Raw genomic sequence first — 17,341 nt, forward strand, 5'->3', positions numbered from 1 at the left:
CAATTAATATTCTATAGCATAGCTTTTTATTTAATGGATTCTTTGAGTATCAGACTTCATTGTTCTTTTTAGTTTTTTTTTCCTTTGGTGGGTTTTTGTTTGGTGGGGGGCAACTCAGGTAGCCTATGTCAGCCTATGTTGAGAATGATAATTCAACTCCTGATTCTCAGCATTCACCTGCCAAATGATGCAAACACAGGCAGGCATGTACCACCATGCCTGGCTCCTTTACATATTTATCCATGTCAGAAACTATTCTTTGATGAGACTGATTAGAGCTCTCCAAATTTTAAATAATAGTTACAAAATTAAAGCATGTATATGATGCTTGGCATATTGCTTAACACAATCTTGACTTCCTTATATTATGAAACATGAGTTTGGAGATAAAGCCAATTTCCTAAGAGAAAAAAATGTGTCTGGATTAGAATATGGTTCAGAGGGCTAAATAGAGCTGGGCATTGGTGGTGCACGCCTTTAGGCCCAGCACTTGGGAGGCAGAGGCAGGCGGATCTCTGTGAGTTCGAGGCCATCCTGGTCTACAGAGCTAGTTCCAGGACAGGGTCCAAAACAATACAGAGAAACCGTCTCGAAAAACCAAAAAAAAAAAAAAAAAAGACTTTAAAAATGCTTGCTTGCTACAACTCTTCACTGAAGTTTTCACGAGTGCAAAAACCGAGGAAAATTTTCCACAACAACTTCCATAAGACTTTACTACGTGATCTTCCGGTGTCACACTGGACTGTCCTAGAGATTAAATGGCAGTGTATGAAACACTGGACGGTGTTCGGTAACTGATGAGTTTTCTCCGTAAGGACACAGCCCTATCCCGTAATGATCCAATAACTAAAAGGAAGGGCCAGCTACAATCACCCTGGAGCATGTCAGAACCTAGGATTCCACCAACCGTCCCGAGGCCAGGAAGCCCATACTCACCCAGACCTGCCATCTGACAGCCCAGCCCTCACCACACACCCACCTACTTCCGGCCGCGGGCAGCGGATGACGTCACATCCGCTTCCCTCGGCCGTTCCAGGGCCGCTCTAGGCTGCGGCCTCGCTGGCCCGCCCGAAGCTTTATGGTTGCTGGGCGGGGCCGTGACGTCCTTGCCCGGGCTGCAGGGGGAGGCCGCGGCGGGGAAGATGGCGGACGGGAAAGCGGGAGAGGACAAGCCAGAGAAGCCGCAGCGAGCCGGAGCCGCCGGAGGTGAACACAACCCCAGCGTCGCGGGCTGCGGGGGCTACTCCGGCCTTTCTTGGGGCTTCCCTTGGGGGTGTGGGAGGGCTTACGGCATTTCAAGCGCGGACGGACCCGGCGTTCGCCCGGTTAGGGGCTGGGCCCCGATGAGCGCCGGGCACGCCCGGTGTGGCCCGCGGGGATCCAGGCCCACGTAGCCTCCTCAGAGGAGAGGCCGCCGGTTGCCACCCGGCCCTGAGGAGGGAGGTGGGTGACTGAGCGTGGGGTGGGAGCCCCTCAGCAGAGAGCTCAGGGCCCGCTGCGCACTCGGGCCCCCGTGCGAGCGCCGAGCCGCTTCCGCGGGCACTGGCCCCAAGCCGGCTTTCCGAGGGCGCCGGCCTCTCTCAACACGTAGTTAGTTACGTTTGGGGCTCCCCCTTTCACGGAGGAGGTGGAAGACCCCAGCCCACTCTTGGCCGTGTTTTTAGATACATTATTTATAAACCCTGCAGTGGCATAAGTGGAGGCGATGCAGGGGGAAAGGAATCAAGTTCAAGCAGCAAAAGCTTGAAATTAGGGTTTGGTCAGCTGGCTTTACGGTATCCGACTTAGGCTGCTATCAGCGGGGTCTGTGCCGGATATTTAGTTGGCATAGTAGGCAGGTGTGATCTTCCTGAAATTTGTCACGAAATTGAACTCAGATCACAGCTATCCTGTCGTTCCTCCCACCCCCGTAATTTTTGATTGTGTGCATAAAGGAAAAGAAACACGTAGTCTCTACTCCTCCGCCCTTTTGTCGTACCAATAAGTAACACGTGTGAGCAGATCATAATGTCTTGCTTAGAATGTTTTAATATCTCACTATTCTAGCTCCCTTTGATCTTACCCCAGAAAGACTTAAATGTGAGAATATACACACTCAGTAGCGCAAATGTAGGGCCTACCAAGTTTGTTAACTGTCGTGGCAATAAAAAATACTGAGAAGATAAATGTGATGTTACTTTGGACTCAGAATTTGCTTCTTTAAAAATATGTACAGTGCTTTTTAGTTGAGCCAAAGTCCCTCTTCACCCCTTTCTTTGTTTGAGATGGGATCTCATGTAGCTCAGGCTTCCCTTACTGAAATTACAGGCCCATGGGCCACTTTGTCAAGTCTTTTCCTCATTAAAAAAAAAAAAAAAAACTAGTAAAAGAGCTAATGAAAGTATTTTAGTTCTTAGTTAACTTCAGAATTCCTCCTGTTAAAAGTAATTTGAAGGGAATCTGTAGCATACAGTTATCTTAGGTGGCTCTGAACTTAGGTCCTTTTAACTTGACTGAGAGAATTGTTTTGAGGTAAACAGTGTTTAGGGGGTTGCATAGATTTCTTTGTTAGTCATTATCAAAAACTATAGTCTTTGTTGGTAACTTAACATAACAGACCTTTTCTACATAATTCGTGTAACATAGATGAAATTATGCAGAGGAATCATAACTGAAACAGTTCATCCCATAGCCATAGATACGACTAAACTTTTGAGTTTGCAGCAAGCATCCTGTTCTTTTGGAAAACTGTGTAGACTTGGAATTTTTCTTCCGGTGCACAGCCACGGTGTTGGAAACACAAGTATTTTTCCTATTCATTCTTGTTACTATGTTGTTGATGCTGGAGATTGAACCCTTCACTGCTTTGTTCTGTTTCAGTGAACAGAGTATTCCTGTAATAAAAGGTAGTATGTTTCTACTATAGAGGCAAGCTGAACTGCTTTTTTCACTTTGGTCTACCTTGGAAGCCTTTTTTTTTTTTTTAAGACCTTTTTTGGTTAACATGCAATTCTTTAACTGAAGTGGAAATGTAGAGACCAGCAACTTACTACATAGTCATAGTCATCTCAGGCCATCAGGGGTTATGCCAAGAGCTACTGCAATGATGTGCACATTTCCTGTCAAACGAAGCTCATGGAGGACCAGCCATCAGGTCCTCCTTTTCCTTTTCTTTTTTTTCCAAGATAAGGAAGCTTCCAGTGTGCACATGGCTCATGAATGGTACCTTTGTAGAATTACATTTTCTTACTAGGTATCTTTTTTTTCTTTCAAAGTAAAGTACCTATGTCCTTTAAAACCCAAACCCATCTCAGCTATTCAGTGAAAAAGAAAAAAAAATTCTACTATTGTGTATGGTTTGACATTAACCTACACTTTTTGTTTTCTTAGAATGAATATAAAGGAGATAGCCATCTTTATTAAAATATTTTTCCATTTAAAATCTAGTAATTTGCATAATTATGACTTAGAGTTGGTAAGTGCTTTTCTTATTTAGAAATGGTTGTTCATTTATTCATTATAATTTACATTGCTAAAGATATTCACAGTATTCGGTAGTCATTCAACATTTTTTACCCCACAGTCTTAAAATACAAAATGTCTTAATAAGCTAAGTGCTAAATCCCAGCCCTTGGGATGCAGAGGCAGGAGTAACTCCCAGAAGTTCCAAGTAGGGGCTGAAGGACTGGTGATTTCCATAGTGGATTTCAGACCAGCCAGGACTGCATAGTGATACTCAGTCTCACAAAACAAAATCAAACACAGTGTCTCAGGAATAGTGGATTTCAGACCAGCCAGGACTGCATAGTGATACTCAGTCTCACAAAACAAAATCAAACACAATGTCTCAGTAATTGAAAGTGAAGATCCTTGATTAAAAGTTCAAATGCTAAACTAGTACCTGTTCAGAGAAAAACATTCAAAACTTATGAATTAATATTAATATTCAGTGATAGATTGCAAAGCTTACATTTGTTTGAAATTAATTTACTAATGGTCCATATTTGGAATTATAAATATCTAACAATCATTAGTAATATACTTGTCTGCTGTTTTCCCATTTTAGATCATTGTTTTATTTGCTTCTTTCCTATATAATTTGCTTCTTTTGCTACATAATTGCTAAAAGAATTATATAAAGAGAAAATAACCAACCCATGTGCCACATTGAACCTGCTTATGCTAAGAAATAAGAGCTCTGTGTGGGTGTGTGCACATGAATACAGACGGGTGCCTGGAAAGGCCATAAGAGTTAGTCTGGAGCTGGAGTTAACAGGGATTGTGAGCTGCCCACTGTGCGTGCTGGGACTCTAACTAGGTCTTTTGGAAGTTGAGTAAGCTCTCAACTACTGAGCCATCTGCTGATAGAATTTCTTTATATCTTCAGATAGGAGCAAAGAATACAATCGGGTTGATGCCAGTTATTGCTTAAATATACTTGATTATAGTTTCAAGTAAAATGCACTGGACAGAGTCCCTTGTAATCCAAGCTACCTAGAATGCCCTCCATCGTCCAGACTTACCCTGCTCCTGACTCAGTCATTTGGATGCTGGGATTACAAGTGTAGGCCCACTACTTGTTTAAAAAAATGTTCAATTGGGTTTTCAGTTTCTGAAAATTAGTCTTTCATTTTTTACAACTCAGGTACTTTTATGTATAAACAAATGATTGGTACCCCAGGAAACTATTCAGTGCTACTTTTGCTTCTTGGAAATTCCCAGACTGAACTCTAGTCCAAAGAAAATAGTATATATTTTTTAATTTGTACAAAATCAGATGTTCTATTAAAAGTGCATGTTGTTGATTAGCATGGTGATAAATGCTCATGAACCCAGCTATCTTGTAAATGAAGCAGGAGGAGTGCAAGTTACAGACAGAATTGAACAACATAGCAGGACCCTGTCTAAAAATGAGAAAGCTATTTGGGCATGTAGGTCAGTGGTACAGCGCTTCCATATCATGTACAAGGCCTGATGTTCAATTCTTGATGCCACAAAGTACTAATTAATCTAAAGACGAGTTATTCCCAAACTGTATGATCTAGATTTGTAGTTTTGAGTCTTTGATTTTTTTTTTTTTTTTACTTGTCTGTCACTGTGTTTAACACCCCCACCCTGAACTCCCTTTGTAGCTTTGTTCCGTTTTCTTACTGAACTTGCCAGGGCAGTCACAGAGTATCTTCTGTTTCTCTAAAGTAAGTTTGACTCGACACAGAATGTATCCTGTAGGCTAGAACTGGAGAGAAGAATAGTAAGATCTTTTTTGTCTTTCCCATGTGTTCTTAAATAGTCTTCTATAATAAATCTAAGATGCTCAAGATGTGAAGTCATTATTGACTTAATACACATACAGCAAATTATTGAAAGACATCTTGCTTTCTACATCTACATATATGTGTACTTTCTTGAAATTAAGATCAGTTCTGCTTTCATCCATAGGAAATAGTATATAAGCCAAAGTCTGACTTTGAATAGCTCTTACAGGTAGCTTAACTCCAGCTTTTGGAGTAGGGTGAAGGCTCTTTTTCAACCTCAAGGGTTATGTAAGGTGTATCTTGAAAAACACATCACGTGACTAGCTGGGGATGTAGCTCAGTGTAGAGTGCCTTGTGTATGTATAGTCCTGGGTTCAGTATGATAAAGGAAGGAAAAAAGCTCTAGACTGAGGTTGCAGTGAAATTTAAGTTAACAGTGGTTATGAGCATGATTAGATGTTTTGTGTGATTAGGACTGCATTACTGGAAATATAATTTATTAGCCAGGTGTTGTATCTTGCCACATGATTGATCATTTACAAGTTAGTTTGTATAAAAGAATTTGTTGATCTTAATGTTTGAACATCAAAATTCCACAAATGGAACCAAGATTAATGTACACCTAATAGAGTAATGTTTAGCTGAAGGGTATTTACTTTTTGTGAACTCTGTGTTTATAATTTTAAATTGCTCTGTATTTTATGCTAGTTAATTCATGGGAGCCTCTTGTACTGCCACACAATCTCAGTTCCTGCTGTATACTCTAACAAACAGTGGAAGAGACTGTTGGGTCAGTAGGTGACAACTGCAGAGCTATCTTCCTTGTAAAGATGCTTTTTGAGGTTGCTGCTCCCATCACTCTGCTCAGTAAAAATAGCTCATCTTGGTAAGTTGTTTCGACTTCACCAGGACCTGAAGAAGAAGCAGAAAAACCTGTGAAAACTAAGACTGTTTCTTCCAGTAATGGAGGGGAAAGTTCCAGTCGCAGCACTGAAAAGCGATCAGCTGACGAAGAAGCTGCGGACCTCCCCACAAAGCCTACAAAGATCTCCAAGTTTGGATTTGCCATAGGTAGTCAGACAACAAAGAAAGCATCAGCCATATCCATCAAACTTGGATCAAGTGTGAGTTTCTCTATGTATGGTATTGTAATAGCCCTTAAAAATTTGTTTCATCAGTCTGCTCTTAGCGCGTGCGTGCGTGCGTGCGTGCGTGTGTGTGTGGTTAAGCGAGAGTTCCAAACATAAGCTGCTTTAGCTGACTCTGAACTTCTGTGTAAGTAGTCAAGAAGCAATGAACACTTCAGGAACAGCCCGTGAATGCCATCTCAAAGCAGTTGAAGAAAAAGGCAAATTGTAGAGAATGATTTTTAAAGTAATCATTTAGAATTTTTCTTAGTTAAACAAAATCTCTGAAAAATATTTGAATTTTAGGAATTTTTAAAAACCTTTTACCATAGTATATTAAAAGTAAAGTTGTATTGTACTGTTGCTCTAGAGTATATGCTTAGCGTTTGAGAACTTGGAGTCCATATCTAGCATTACATATTTCCAGATCATAATACTAATTCTAAATCAGCTATTCTAACTTTAAGGAGTAATGTAGTAAGTTAATCTTTGTAAGTAAGCATTTCCTGGTTATCTTTCTCTGTTGTTTTTGCTTTTTAATTTTTAAAGTCAGATACATATGACTATGCCATTGATACTCATTTTAGAGAATTTTTTAAATGAAAATTTTAAATTTTTGATCATTTTCTTACTAAAGTGTGTTTGAGCCATTTTTCTAAATTAAAAGATCATTTTTCAGAACCCCCAAATCCTACCATGGATTCCTTTTTTGCTGTTTTCTCTCTCTAAAAAGAAAATTTCAGTGTGAAAAAAAGATTATGACATTTAACTTCATTAACATTTACTCTGTTTCCTCTGGTTCTTTCTGTGTAATTAAAAAAAATCACATAGCTCTAACTGCATAAATACTTGATTTAAAAAATAATTTTATTCTTTAACAATTTAAACATACAGTATGTTTATGCAGTATATCTTGATCATATATTTAACTGTTTTCTTTCCAAGACAGGGTTTCTCTGTGACAGTTAACTTTTTTAACATTAAACATGTACTCATAATTCTAATCTGCTTGGGCATATTCTAAGTTCAGTTCCTTCTCTTTCTTAATAATTATTAAGTGGTAGAGTTATGTTCAGAAAAGCCTATTCAGTAAAGTTTAAGTTTGGAAAACAAAAATCAGAGGCCTTGAGACCAGAACATATAGGCCCTGCATATCATAATTAGGAATCTCAAGGCCCATTTGCATCTTAGGAACACCATTAGTTTGAAAAAGGTATGAATGGATGGTATCCTCTTCCCTTCAGTCCTGGGGACTGAACCCAAGGACTCACATATGCTGAAGTAGCCCTAACCCTGGTGTATGCTGTCTCTAATAGTTGTCTAAATGAGTGGTGCTAAGGGTCAGAGATCGGAAGGTGGTGTGGTAGTATAGTGGACAAAGGGGGGAAAATTAAGAGTGTGCAATTAGGATCTGATCAAAAAGTCCTTATACGATGAAGGAAAGGTTCTCACGCCTGAGTGCTTAAGAACACTATGAAACTGAACTATCCATGGAACGTCTTAAGTAGAGCTGTCCAGTAGACAAATGACAGCCTTTTGGGAATATTCAAAGAATTTTATAGTTAAAATTTCATGGGAATGAATGAAATTGACCAAAGTAGTACAGAGAAGGAAGAATAACTAATGGGTGTCTTGAGTAGGAGCATCATTCAAGGGAGAGACACCCAGCAGAAGGTCTGAAACTTGGCATAGTCTTTATAAAAAGTGCTATCCCAAAAGCCGACAGAGAGTTATTTCCCAAAAGGAATCAAATGTGGCACCCTAGTCACTTGTGGCCCTGGGAGCTTTTCCCAATGAAATGGAGATGAAATGTGTGGTGAGAAGAATTTAGATTGACTAGAAGAAAGCAGTGTAGATGAGCATGATTGCAGGCCAAAGGTAAAGTAACAGGTAGGGAGACAGTCTGATGCCCCTTGCCTTCTGAAGGAACTGTGTAGTGAGTCATGTTAAGGTTACTGTGGGGCACACAGCATTACTAGTCATTTATTCTTTTTTTTTTTTTTTTTGGTTTTTTGAGACAGGGTTTCTCTGTATTGTTTTGGAGACTGTCCTGGAACTCACTCTGTAGACCAGGCTGGCCTCGAACTCACAGAGATCCGCCTGCCTCTGCCTCCCAAGTGCTGGGATTAAAGGCGTGCGCCACCAACACCCTGCACTAGTCATTTATTCTGTGTATCCCTTATCTTAACTAATGCTAAATTACAGATCCAATGAATGATATTTTTGTTTGCTTTTTGTATACAATGCTCTGTCTGCATGTAGGCCAGAGGAGGGCACCAGATCTCATTGCAGATGGTTTTGAGCCATCGTGTGGTTGCTGGGAATTGAACTCAGGACCTCTGAAAGAGCAGCCAGTGCTCTTAACTGCTGAGTCATTTCTCTAGACCCATGAGTGATATTTTTATAGGAGAGAAAACTATTGGATACACAAAATTAATAAACTAAAACTTACCTGCTCGGCCGGGCAGTGGTGGCGCTCGCCATTAATCCCAGCACTCTGGAGGCAGAGGCAGGCAGATCTCTGTGAGTTCGAGACCAGCCTGGTCTACAAGAGCTAGTTCCAGGACAGCCTCCAAAACCACAGAGAAACCCTGCCTCAAAAAACAAAACAAAATAAAAAAACAACCTTACCCGCTCATAACCCTTGTGTTCAAAGATATAATGGGTTTGCTCAAAATACTGAGTTTCTTACTGTATGCTTATGAAAAAATTGAGCCTTCTAAGAGTAACTATTTTGATTAAACAAACCTATGTAAATTTTATTTATGATAATTTTGTTAAACGTTTATTCTTCAGAAGCCTAAGGAAACAGTTCCAACCCTTGCTCCAAAAACCCTTTCAGTAGCAGCAGCTTTCAATGAAGATGAAGATGTAAGTTAATACTTGTTTTATTTTAAAGGTGTGTGTGTGTGTGTGCACGCGCGCGCGCACACGCGTACGCGTATTATGTGTTTTATTCCTTGTTATGGCTCAGAGTACTTGAGTATTCTGAGGGATGGTGGGAAGGCTAAGACACCGCCTGCTCTTCAGTGCACCTGAGTTCTGGTCCAGCAGGGGGCCTGCAGCCTCTGTCCTCTCAGCATGCCTGCTCCCCATCCTACCACGCCAAGAGTCAAGTCTAAAGTTTCTGTTGTGAATATATCCTGGACATTTGCTTGAATCGTGTACTCATAGACACCTAGGCAAGTTGGGTGCCATGGCCACTGTGAAAAGTACAACAAAAAGCATGGAGTTCATATCTCTTTGACACACTTGTTTTCTTTCTTTAGTTCTATTTGTAGGCTTTTAAGCAACCTTTTGTATTGTATTTTGGCTGTACAAATAATTTACATCTTTGCTATGGGAGCTTCCTAAAATTTGTTTTTGTGGAAATAGCTCTGAGAGATGTGAATTTTGTGTATATGTGTATGTATATATTCGTGTAGGAGTGTGGGTGTCCTGAGAGGCCGGAGGCAGCAGGCCCTCCTGCAGCCAGTGACAGCTATGGGAAGCTTCCAGACATAGGTGCTGGAATAGAACTCAGGTCCTCTGAAAGAGCAGAACCTGCTCTTAACCTGCTCCCCAGCTTCCTTCACGGAAGTATTCTGAACCATTAGAAAAAATAAAAACAAACAGCAATAAAAGCAAAAAGGCTCAGGCCCAGTGATGCTTGTATTTGTGAAGGTCAAAGCTCAATATTGGGTGTCTTCAATTAGTCTCCGTGTGTGTGTGTGTGGGGGGCTGTTGGTCTGGAATTTGATGATTCAATTAGATCAAGTAAATTACTAATTTTAATGTATTCATCTCAATTTACTTGTTCTGCAGAGTGAACCAGAAGAAATGCCTCCAGAAGCTAAGATGAGGATGAAGAATATTGGAAGGTACCATAGTTCTTCACAATTATTACAGAGCTATGGGGAAATAAGGGAAAGATTAAATTTACATGAGTCCATACTACCCCATCTATTCATGAGCTTTAAGTGTATGACACAAATAGAAGCAGTCCCAGTGGTTGACAGCCTATCATCTAAGTAGAACTTTTTTTTTTTTGGTTTTACGAGACAGGGTTTCTCTGTATTGTTTTGGAGGCTGTCGGTCCAGCCTGGCCTCGAACTCACAGAGATCCGCCTGCCTCTGCCTCCTGAGTGCTGGGATTAAAGGCGTGCGCCACCACCCGGCTCATCTTAGTAGAACTTAAAGTAAGAAATATATCTGATTTTTGTTACCAGGTCCAACCAAACAAAGTACACAGTTTTTTACTTTTATATTTTTTTATTTTTAGCTTGATATATATACACCAGGCTGGACTTCAGCTCACAGAGATCCACCTGCTTCTGCTTCCAGAGTGCTGGGATTAATGGTGTGTGCCACAACACCCAGTGTACACATGGTTTAAATGTAAAACTGAAACAAGAGTTCACATAAAACATGACACACTGCACATTTCTATGTTCCACATATATTTGGGTTTTTAATTTTTACAAATGCCGGTGATAAGCCACCAAATTAACTTTTTAACCTTATTTGTGGGTTTTAGGTCACTCTGCTATAGATTTGTCCGCTGCAGTGCTGGGAATTAAACCCAGAGTCTGGTAATCTGGATAAGTCTCTACAACTGAGTTTATACCTACCTCCAACTCTCAGGCAGCAGTTTAGAGCTGCAGTGGTGTCGACTGTTAACCGTGTATTAGCACTACCTTAAATGCGTGCTGAAAACTGCACACATTTGGTGTGGGCCTACACGTGCATCCCTTTAATCCTCACACTCAGAAGGCAGAGACAAGTGAATCTCTGAATTCCAGGACAGCCTGAGCTAACAGCCTGAAAAGTCAAGAGAAATACAAAACATCAGAGGTTTCCCTTTCTACCCCTATCCTAACTGCAGACATATTGGATGTGAAGTCTTAACCCTGTATAAAAAGGATATTTAAAAAATCTGCAGGGGCCAGGCGTTGGTGGCGCACGCCTTTAATCCCAGCACTCGGGAGGCAGAGGCAGGCGGATCTCTGTGAGTTCGAGACCAGCCTGGTCTACAAAGTGAGTTCCAGGACAGCCTCCAAAGCTACAGAGAAACCCTGTCTCAAAAAACAAAAACAAACAAACAAAAAAATCTGCAGGGGCAGCCAGGCATTTGGTGTATGCCTTTAGGGAGGCAGAGGCAGGTGAATCTCTGTGAGTTCGAGGCCAGCCTGGTCTACAAGAGCTAGTTCCAGAACAACCTCCAAAGCCACAGAGAAACCCTGTCTCAAAAAAACAAAACAAAATCTGCAGGGGCTGCTGAATGCTAAGCAAATATATATTAGTAAGTTTAAAACAACAAAACAATTTGAATAATTTGCATTTCTTTTATCACAGAGACACACCAACATCAGCTGGACCAAACTCCTTTAATAAAGGAAAGCATGGCTTTTCCGATAATCAGAAGCTGTGGGAGCGAAATATAAAATCTCATCTTGGAAATGTACATGACCAAGACAATTAAATGAAGTGTTTGAGATTGGGTATGGGTGGGTGCAGTTAGAAGGAACAGTCTCCTTTTGTAAAGAATGGTGCAAGACTAGCTTTGGAGCCGTTTTTCTTTTTCTGTTTTTTTTTTTTTTCCCTTTTCCTTTTTTTTTTTTTTAAAGATTGAGTGGTACACTAATAAATGAGAGTTTGAAATTAGAGGTAATTTATGTTTTATATACAGATTTCAAGACATTTGCTAATTTTGTAGTTTCATGTGATTAGTTTCCAAAGGTTACAGATAATAAAGAAATCAGAAGTGGTACCTTTCTAAGAATTGCATATTTTTTTAGACACAACTATTAGCACATTAAGAGGGAAGCCAAAAGTTACTGTCTACTTAAAACTCTGAGCAGTTCCTCTCCTGACTCCACTCCCTTGTTACCTGAACTGCCTGGTTTGCATGAGCAGCCTTATAAAGAGGGAGTATTGGGTTGAGAAGATAATGTTACTGGACTGTCGACTGAAAGCAAATTTAGATAAAATTAAACTTTTTCCTATGGGCATTTCATTTTTGCTTTAGTTATCATATACTAGTACTGTATCGCTATCAGTGGGTACAGACGCTTTGCTCTTTTAAAACAATTTTCTTTTGTCAAAATTCTGTGTGAAGTATTATTAAAAATAGCCCACTTCACTTTAATGGAGGTAGTCTCCATTCAGAAGTCTTCAAAGAACACTATTTGCTACCAAAGTAAATCAGTATTTTGAATGTGCTTCTCTTGGTTTTTTTAGTTTATAGTTCCTATAAGCATTTCCACCAAAACTTGAGGCAAATCATAAGGAAGCTGTGTCTTTTAAAGTAAAAACCCCCACCAAAAATATAAATGTACATACTGCTTTAAGTATTTGGCTGGTTTTTATTTTTAAAAGGTTTAAATACCAAAAAATAAAGGTTTAACACTGTTTGAAGTCAGATAAGGCAGTGCACTCTGTGACTTTTGAAGCATTTACTAACGTATTAGATCCGATTTGAATTGAACTCAGATTTATTTGCACAACTCCATGCTTATTTTAAGTATATACATGCTGACTAGTGATTTCAAAAGCACACTTTAATGACTGAGATACTACAGAAAATGCTTCTTCAAACACATTTTCAATATGAAGTATCACCACATATACTCTTAGATTTGTGTATTGCAGGGTGTTTGTTTTGTATTTTTGTATTGTATATGGGCTTTTTTAATGTGACAGTTAATGCATCTTTAGTAGTCACAGACAAAAAAAGATTTCCTTGAAAATTACAATGTTAAATTTGGAGGCAGCTTTGAGTTTCATTGGTGGTAATTATTCACTAGGCATTTTTGACATAATAACTTCCAAGAAGCAGCCTTTGGATATTCCTAACACTTTGTTCCCTATATTTAGGTTACTAATAAGCCCCAAGTAAAACAATGGAAATGTACATAGCACTGTTAGTTCTTACATGATTTAAGTATATCAAGATACATAAATTTAACTTTTATGTAGGCAAACTGTTCATTTGTCCATTTTACTGTTTGTTGAAATAACATCTCTCCTACATATTCTTTACTTGACTCAAATGACATAACCTGAGGTCAAGATGAGGAGAGAGAGACGACTGAGCTGAATGTCTTTACTAAAATTACAATAAATTTTGTCAAACTTGGTAGTGGTCTTATTTTCTTTTTTATTTAATAGTTTCTTACTGCGTCCTTGAAAAACATTTTTTAAGAGTATTTTGTATGCATGGCATGCTGGCATGATCAGGGAAATGAAAACACCTTTGGATGCATGTTCCCATCAGAATAAATATGTTAGCATTGTCTATTACTCTACCTTACTCTGTTCTGCAGAGCTCCACGTGCCATTTACAATACTGTTCCACTCCCAGTCAATTCATGAGTTGCCTCTATTTACTCTTTTCCATATGCTCTCATTTGGGTGCCTGCAGCCTTAACTAATTATTCTTTATTAATAAAAAATCAGTCAGATACTGGGGTAAGAACTTGAAGGATCAGAGTAGCAGGGGAGCAGCCACCAGTGACTTCCTATCTCTTCCTAGTCTTCCTCCAAAAAGGCCGGAGGTCTCCTCTCAGCTCCACCTTATTACCTCCTGTCTCCTATCTGTCTACAGTCCTCCAAACCTCTATGGTTAATTTTTATCAGCTAGTGGCTAAGCTCAGCCCTCCGATTCCAAGCAAACTTTAGCAGAACACAATTAAAATAACACAGATGTCCGTGTGCCACTGTATACATGCCACAGGTCAGAGGACAACTTGCAGGAATGCTCTTCTACCCTGTGGGTTTCAAGTCATCAGGCTTAGCTGCCAGCACCTTTTCCTGTTCTTGCCAGCTCCTGGATTTTGGATTTTCTTTTCTTTTCCGAGACAGGCTTTCCTCTCTGTAGACAACACTGGCCTTGAACACTCAAGTGATCCACCTGTCTCTGCCTCCCAAGTGCTGCCAAGGGATTAAAGGCCATCACTGCCTGGCTTCTCTAGATTGTTAAATGGAACATACAAAAATGTTCATCTTTATTGTTTTCAGTTTTTTTCTGACAAGGCTCAAATTTGCCTCAGCCTATCAAGAGGAAGGTGAGTGGAAAGTGTTGGCCAGTTACTAACAAATCCCACAATATTTTCTTATTAAATTCACTTAGTGTGCTTTGGGTGATACCACTGACCTTTGTGGGTTTTTTGGGATAGGGTTTCTCTGTATAGCTTTAGCTGTAGACCTGGCTGGCCTTGAACTCACACCTGCCTCTACCTCCTGAGTGCTGGGATTAAAGGTGTGCAGTAGCATTGCCCTGCCCTATACGCATTTCTTAGGTTAACACTAATGTGCTATCATTCAAAATTTTGCTTTTCTGTGTTTCAGAGATCATGTCCACTTTGGAAATTTTATTTTTGTTTTTTCTTTTTCAAGCCAGGGTTTCTCTGTGTAACTGTTCCAGCTGGAACTCTAATTGAACTCAAAGAGGTCCACCTGCCTCTGCTTCCTGAGTGCTAGGATTAAAGGCATTCACCATGATTGCCCAGCTAGAGACTTTTTATTTACAATATCCATGAAACACGTTATTTGTAAAAATAACTTCTGAGAGGAATTAGAGATAGTCCAGATAAATGGAGATATGTTAGCAGGTTCAGGAAATTAAAAATTCGATTTTGCTAGGCCTGGTGGTGCACACCTTTAATCCTAGTACAGAGGCAGGCAGATTTTTGTGAGTTCCAGGTAAGCCAGGGTGGGTTACATAACGTCTCCAACCTCACCCCCCCCCAAAAAAAGCAGGACTTACTCTACCAGGTATCGAAATTATCATAAAACTAAGACTGTGTTGCTAATGATCAGAGATGGAAGGAAAGCAAGCTGAGTAAGTTGAGTAAAAGCCTTTGCCTGAGCACCTCTATAGCTGTGGCATATACACACACAAAATTAAAAATTTTAAACAAGCCAGGGTTAATAGTGGTGCACTTTTAATAGAGGCAAGTGGATCTGAGGTGGAGGTCAGGAACTACACAGTGAGTTCCAGGACAGCCAGGCCTTCACAGTGAAACCCTGTCTCCAAAAACCAAACAACAAAACAGTTCTTGGAATCAGCAAGTCCAATCAAACTGGCCTTGAAATCACAAGATCTCCCTGCCTCTGCCTCCCAGTGAGGGGACTAAAGGCGTGCACCACCACCCCTGGCTGAGATTATTGGTTTTAAGATCAAATTGTTAAATGATTTGGGCCCACAGAAGCCAGTGAGTAGCACTCATTGACACTCAAAAGTGTAAACCAGCTAAACATTCACCAGCATTAAAATGACAGTGGACCTGTCCTCACATTTCCGAGGATTTCAGATTGCAGTTGCTCACTAGGGAGGTCACATACTGTAGAGTTACTGAAATACTCCCTTGAGCAATCTAGCAGAAACTAGCAAACTCACCAGGAAAGACCAATCCTGGACATCGGTTAACAGGTACCCGAAGGTTTCTCCCAGACCTGGAGGCACAAGTACAAGATCTAGGAACTTTGGCCTCTGCGTTGAGATGGCACCTGTTGCATTACTTGGCTGAAGGTAAAAAGAGCCCAAAACACCCAGACCTGTTACATCACTAACTCACTTCTTGGAGGTGGAGCCTTCACAACCCAATGATCACCCTTCCAAAGGCTACTACTTTTTATTTTCATTTTCTTCTCATGTATGGGTGTTTTGCATCTATATCTGTCTGTGTACCTGATAGCCACAGAAGCCTCTAGAAGATTAGATCCTCTGGAACTGATGTTACACATGGCTGTAGGTAGCTTATAGTTGCTTGGAACTGAACCCTGGTCATTTGCAGAGAAGGCAGTGCTCTTTCACAGCTGAACCATTTCTTCAGCATCAAGGCTACAACTTAGTGTGTTACTTTCCAGACCAAGATTCAGTAAATATTGAAAACAGAGCAGACCCTGATGGAGAAGAGCTCATACTCCTTGGGAAAGGTCCAACCAAAGGAGCAACAAACTCCAAAACTTGAGAAAATACACATACAAAAACATGGTATGTGGGCTGGAGAGATGGCTCAGAGGTTAAGAGACTGACTGCCTGTTCTAGAGGTCCTGAGTTCAATTCCCAGCAACCAAATGGTGCCTCACAACCATCTGTATTGAAGTCTAGTGCCCTCTTCAGGCCTGCAGGGATACATGCAGGCAGAATATTGTATATATAATAAATAAATCCTTAACATGGCCAGCACTCAGGAGGCAGAGGCAGGCAATCTCTGAGTTAGAAGCCAGCCTGGTCTATAGAGCGAGTTCCAGGACAGCCTCCAAAACAATACAGAGAAACCCTGTCTCAAAAAACCAAACAAACAAAAAAACCAAAAACATGGTACGCTATAATTATTTAAGTACTTTCACAAATTTCATAAATTTGTTAATCTATTTTTCAGCAGAGTTGAGGGCTATAGTGTCAAGTTTTACTCTTTTTGGCAGGCTCACCACCCAGCTCCCAAATAACTCACATAGGGAGGCTTATTACTTAGGAATGTTGACTGCTTTTTATCTCAAATCTACCTGTCTACCTTTTCCCTCTGGGCTTTTCCCTTCCTTACTTCTGTATATCTTATTTTCCTTCTTACTCCATGGCTGACTGGGTGGTTGGCTCCTGATGTCCTCCTCTCTTACATTTTCTCCTATTTTTATACTCTCCACCTGCTAGCCCCTCTGATATTGGCCATTCAGCTCTTGATTAGGACCATCAGGTGTTTTAGACAGGCAAAGAATCCCAGATTCACAGAGTTAAACAAATGCAGCATAAAAAAAAAGTCACACACTTGAAAATAATATTCTACCACACAGGACTAACTTTATATGTAAAATAGAAGACCTATTAAGAAATTCCAAGGTTTCGCAAAATTATGAGCAGGACACATGTATAGAGCGTTTAGAAACAAGTGGGGTGGGGGTGGAAGCTCAAGCCATTAATTCCAGCACTCGAGAGACAGAGGCACGTAGACCTCTTAAGTTCTCAGCCAGCCTGGTCTACAGTGTGAGAGCCAGGAC

At 40.4% G+C, this 17,341-nt stretch overlaps 1 protein-coding gene across 4 annotated transcripts; it reads left to right on the plus strand.

The window, feature by feature from the left end:
* Positions 1 to 1,051: 1,051 nt before the first annotated feature.
* LOC101828113 (PEST proteolytic signal containing nuclear protein) lies at positions 1,052 to 13,478 on the plus strand. 4 transcript variants are annotated; one of them, XM_005074797.4, is made up of 5 exons: positions 1,052 to 1,206; positions 6,144 to 6,358; positions 9,158 to 9,232; positions 10,166 to 10,221; positions 11,696 to 13,478. In XM_005074797.4, exons 1-5 carry the CDS (start codon positions 1,143 to 1,145, stop codon positions 11,820 to 11,822), a joined length of 537 nt encoding a protein of 178 aa, XP_005074854.1. In that variant the 5' UTR covers positions 1,052 to 1,142; the 3' UTR covers positions 11,823 to 13,478. The 4 variants fall into 4 exon arrangements, with proteins under 4 accessions (XP_005074854.1, XP_012972346.1, XP_040606628.1 ...); XM_013116892.3 differs by having other exon boundaries at positions 9,161 to 9,232; XM_040750694.1 differs by having other exon boundaries at positions 1,064 to 1,206; positions 6,196 to 6,358.
* Positions 13,479 to 17,341: the final 3,863 nt, after the last annotated feature.

Source organism: Mesocricetus auratus, unplaced genomic scaffold (genome assembly GCF_017639785.1).
Source record: "Mesocricetus auratus isolate SY011 unplaced genomic scaffold, BCM_Maur_2.0 Super-Scaffold_100008, whole genome shotgun sequence".
In the NCBI taxonomy this organism is placed as follows: Eukaryota; Metazoa; Chordata; class Mammalia; order Rodentia; family Cricetidae; genus Mesocricetus; species Mesocricetus auratus.

What these genes read in the sequence shown, in the direction of transcription:
- LOC101828113 (XM_040750694.1), top strand. Translation starts at nt 1,079, where the DNA reads ATGGTTGCTGGGCGGGGCCGTGACGTCCTTGCCCGGGCTGCAGGGGGA. An exon ending in GCGAGCCGGAGCCGCCGGAG is followed by an intron (nt 1,207 to 6,195) that starts GTGAACACAACC and finishes TGTTTCTTCCAG; the next exon opens with TAATGGAGGGGAAAGTTCCA. An exon ending in AGGATGAAGAATATTGGAAG is followed by an intron (nt 10,222 to 11,695) that starts GTACCATAGTTC and finishes CTTTTATCACAG; the next exon opens with AGACACACCAACATCAGCTG.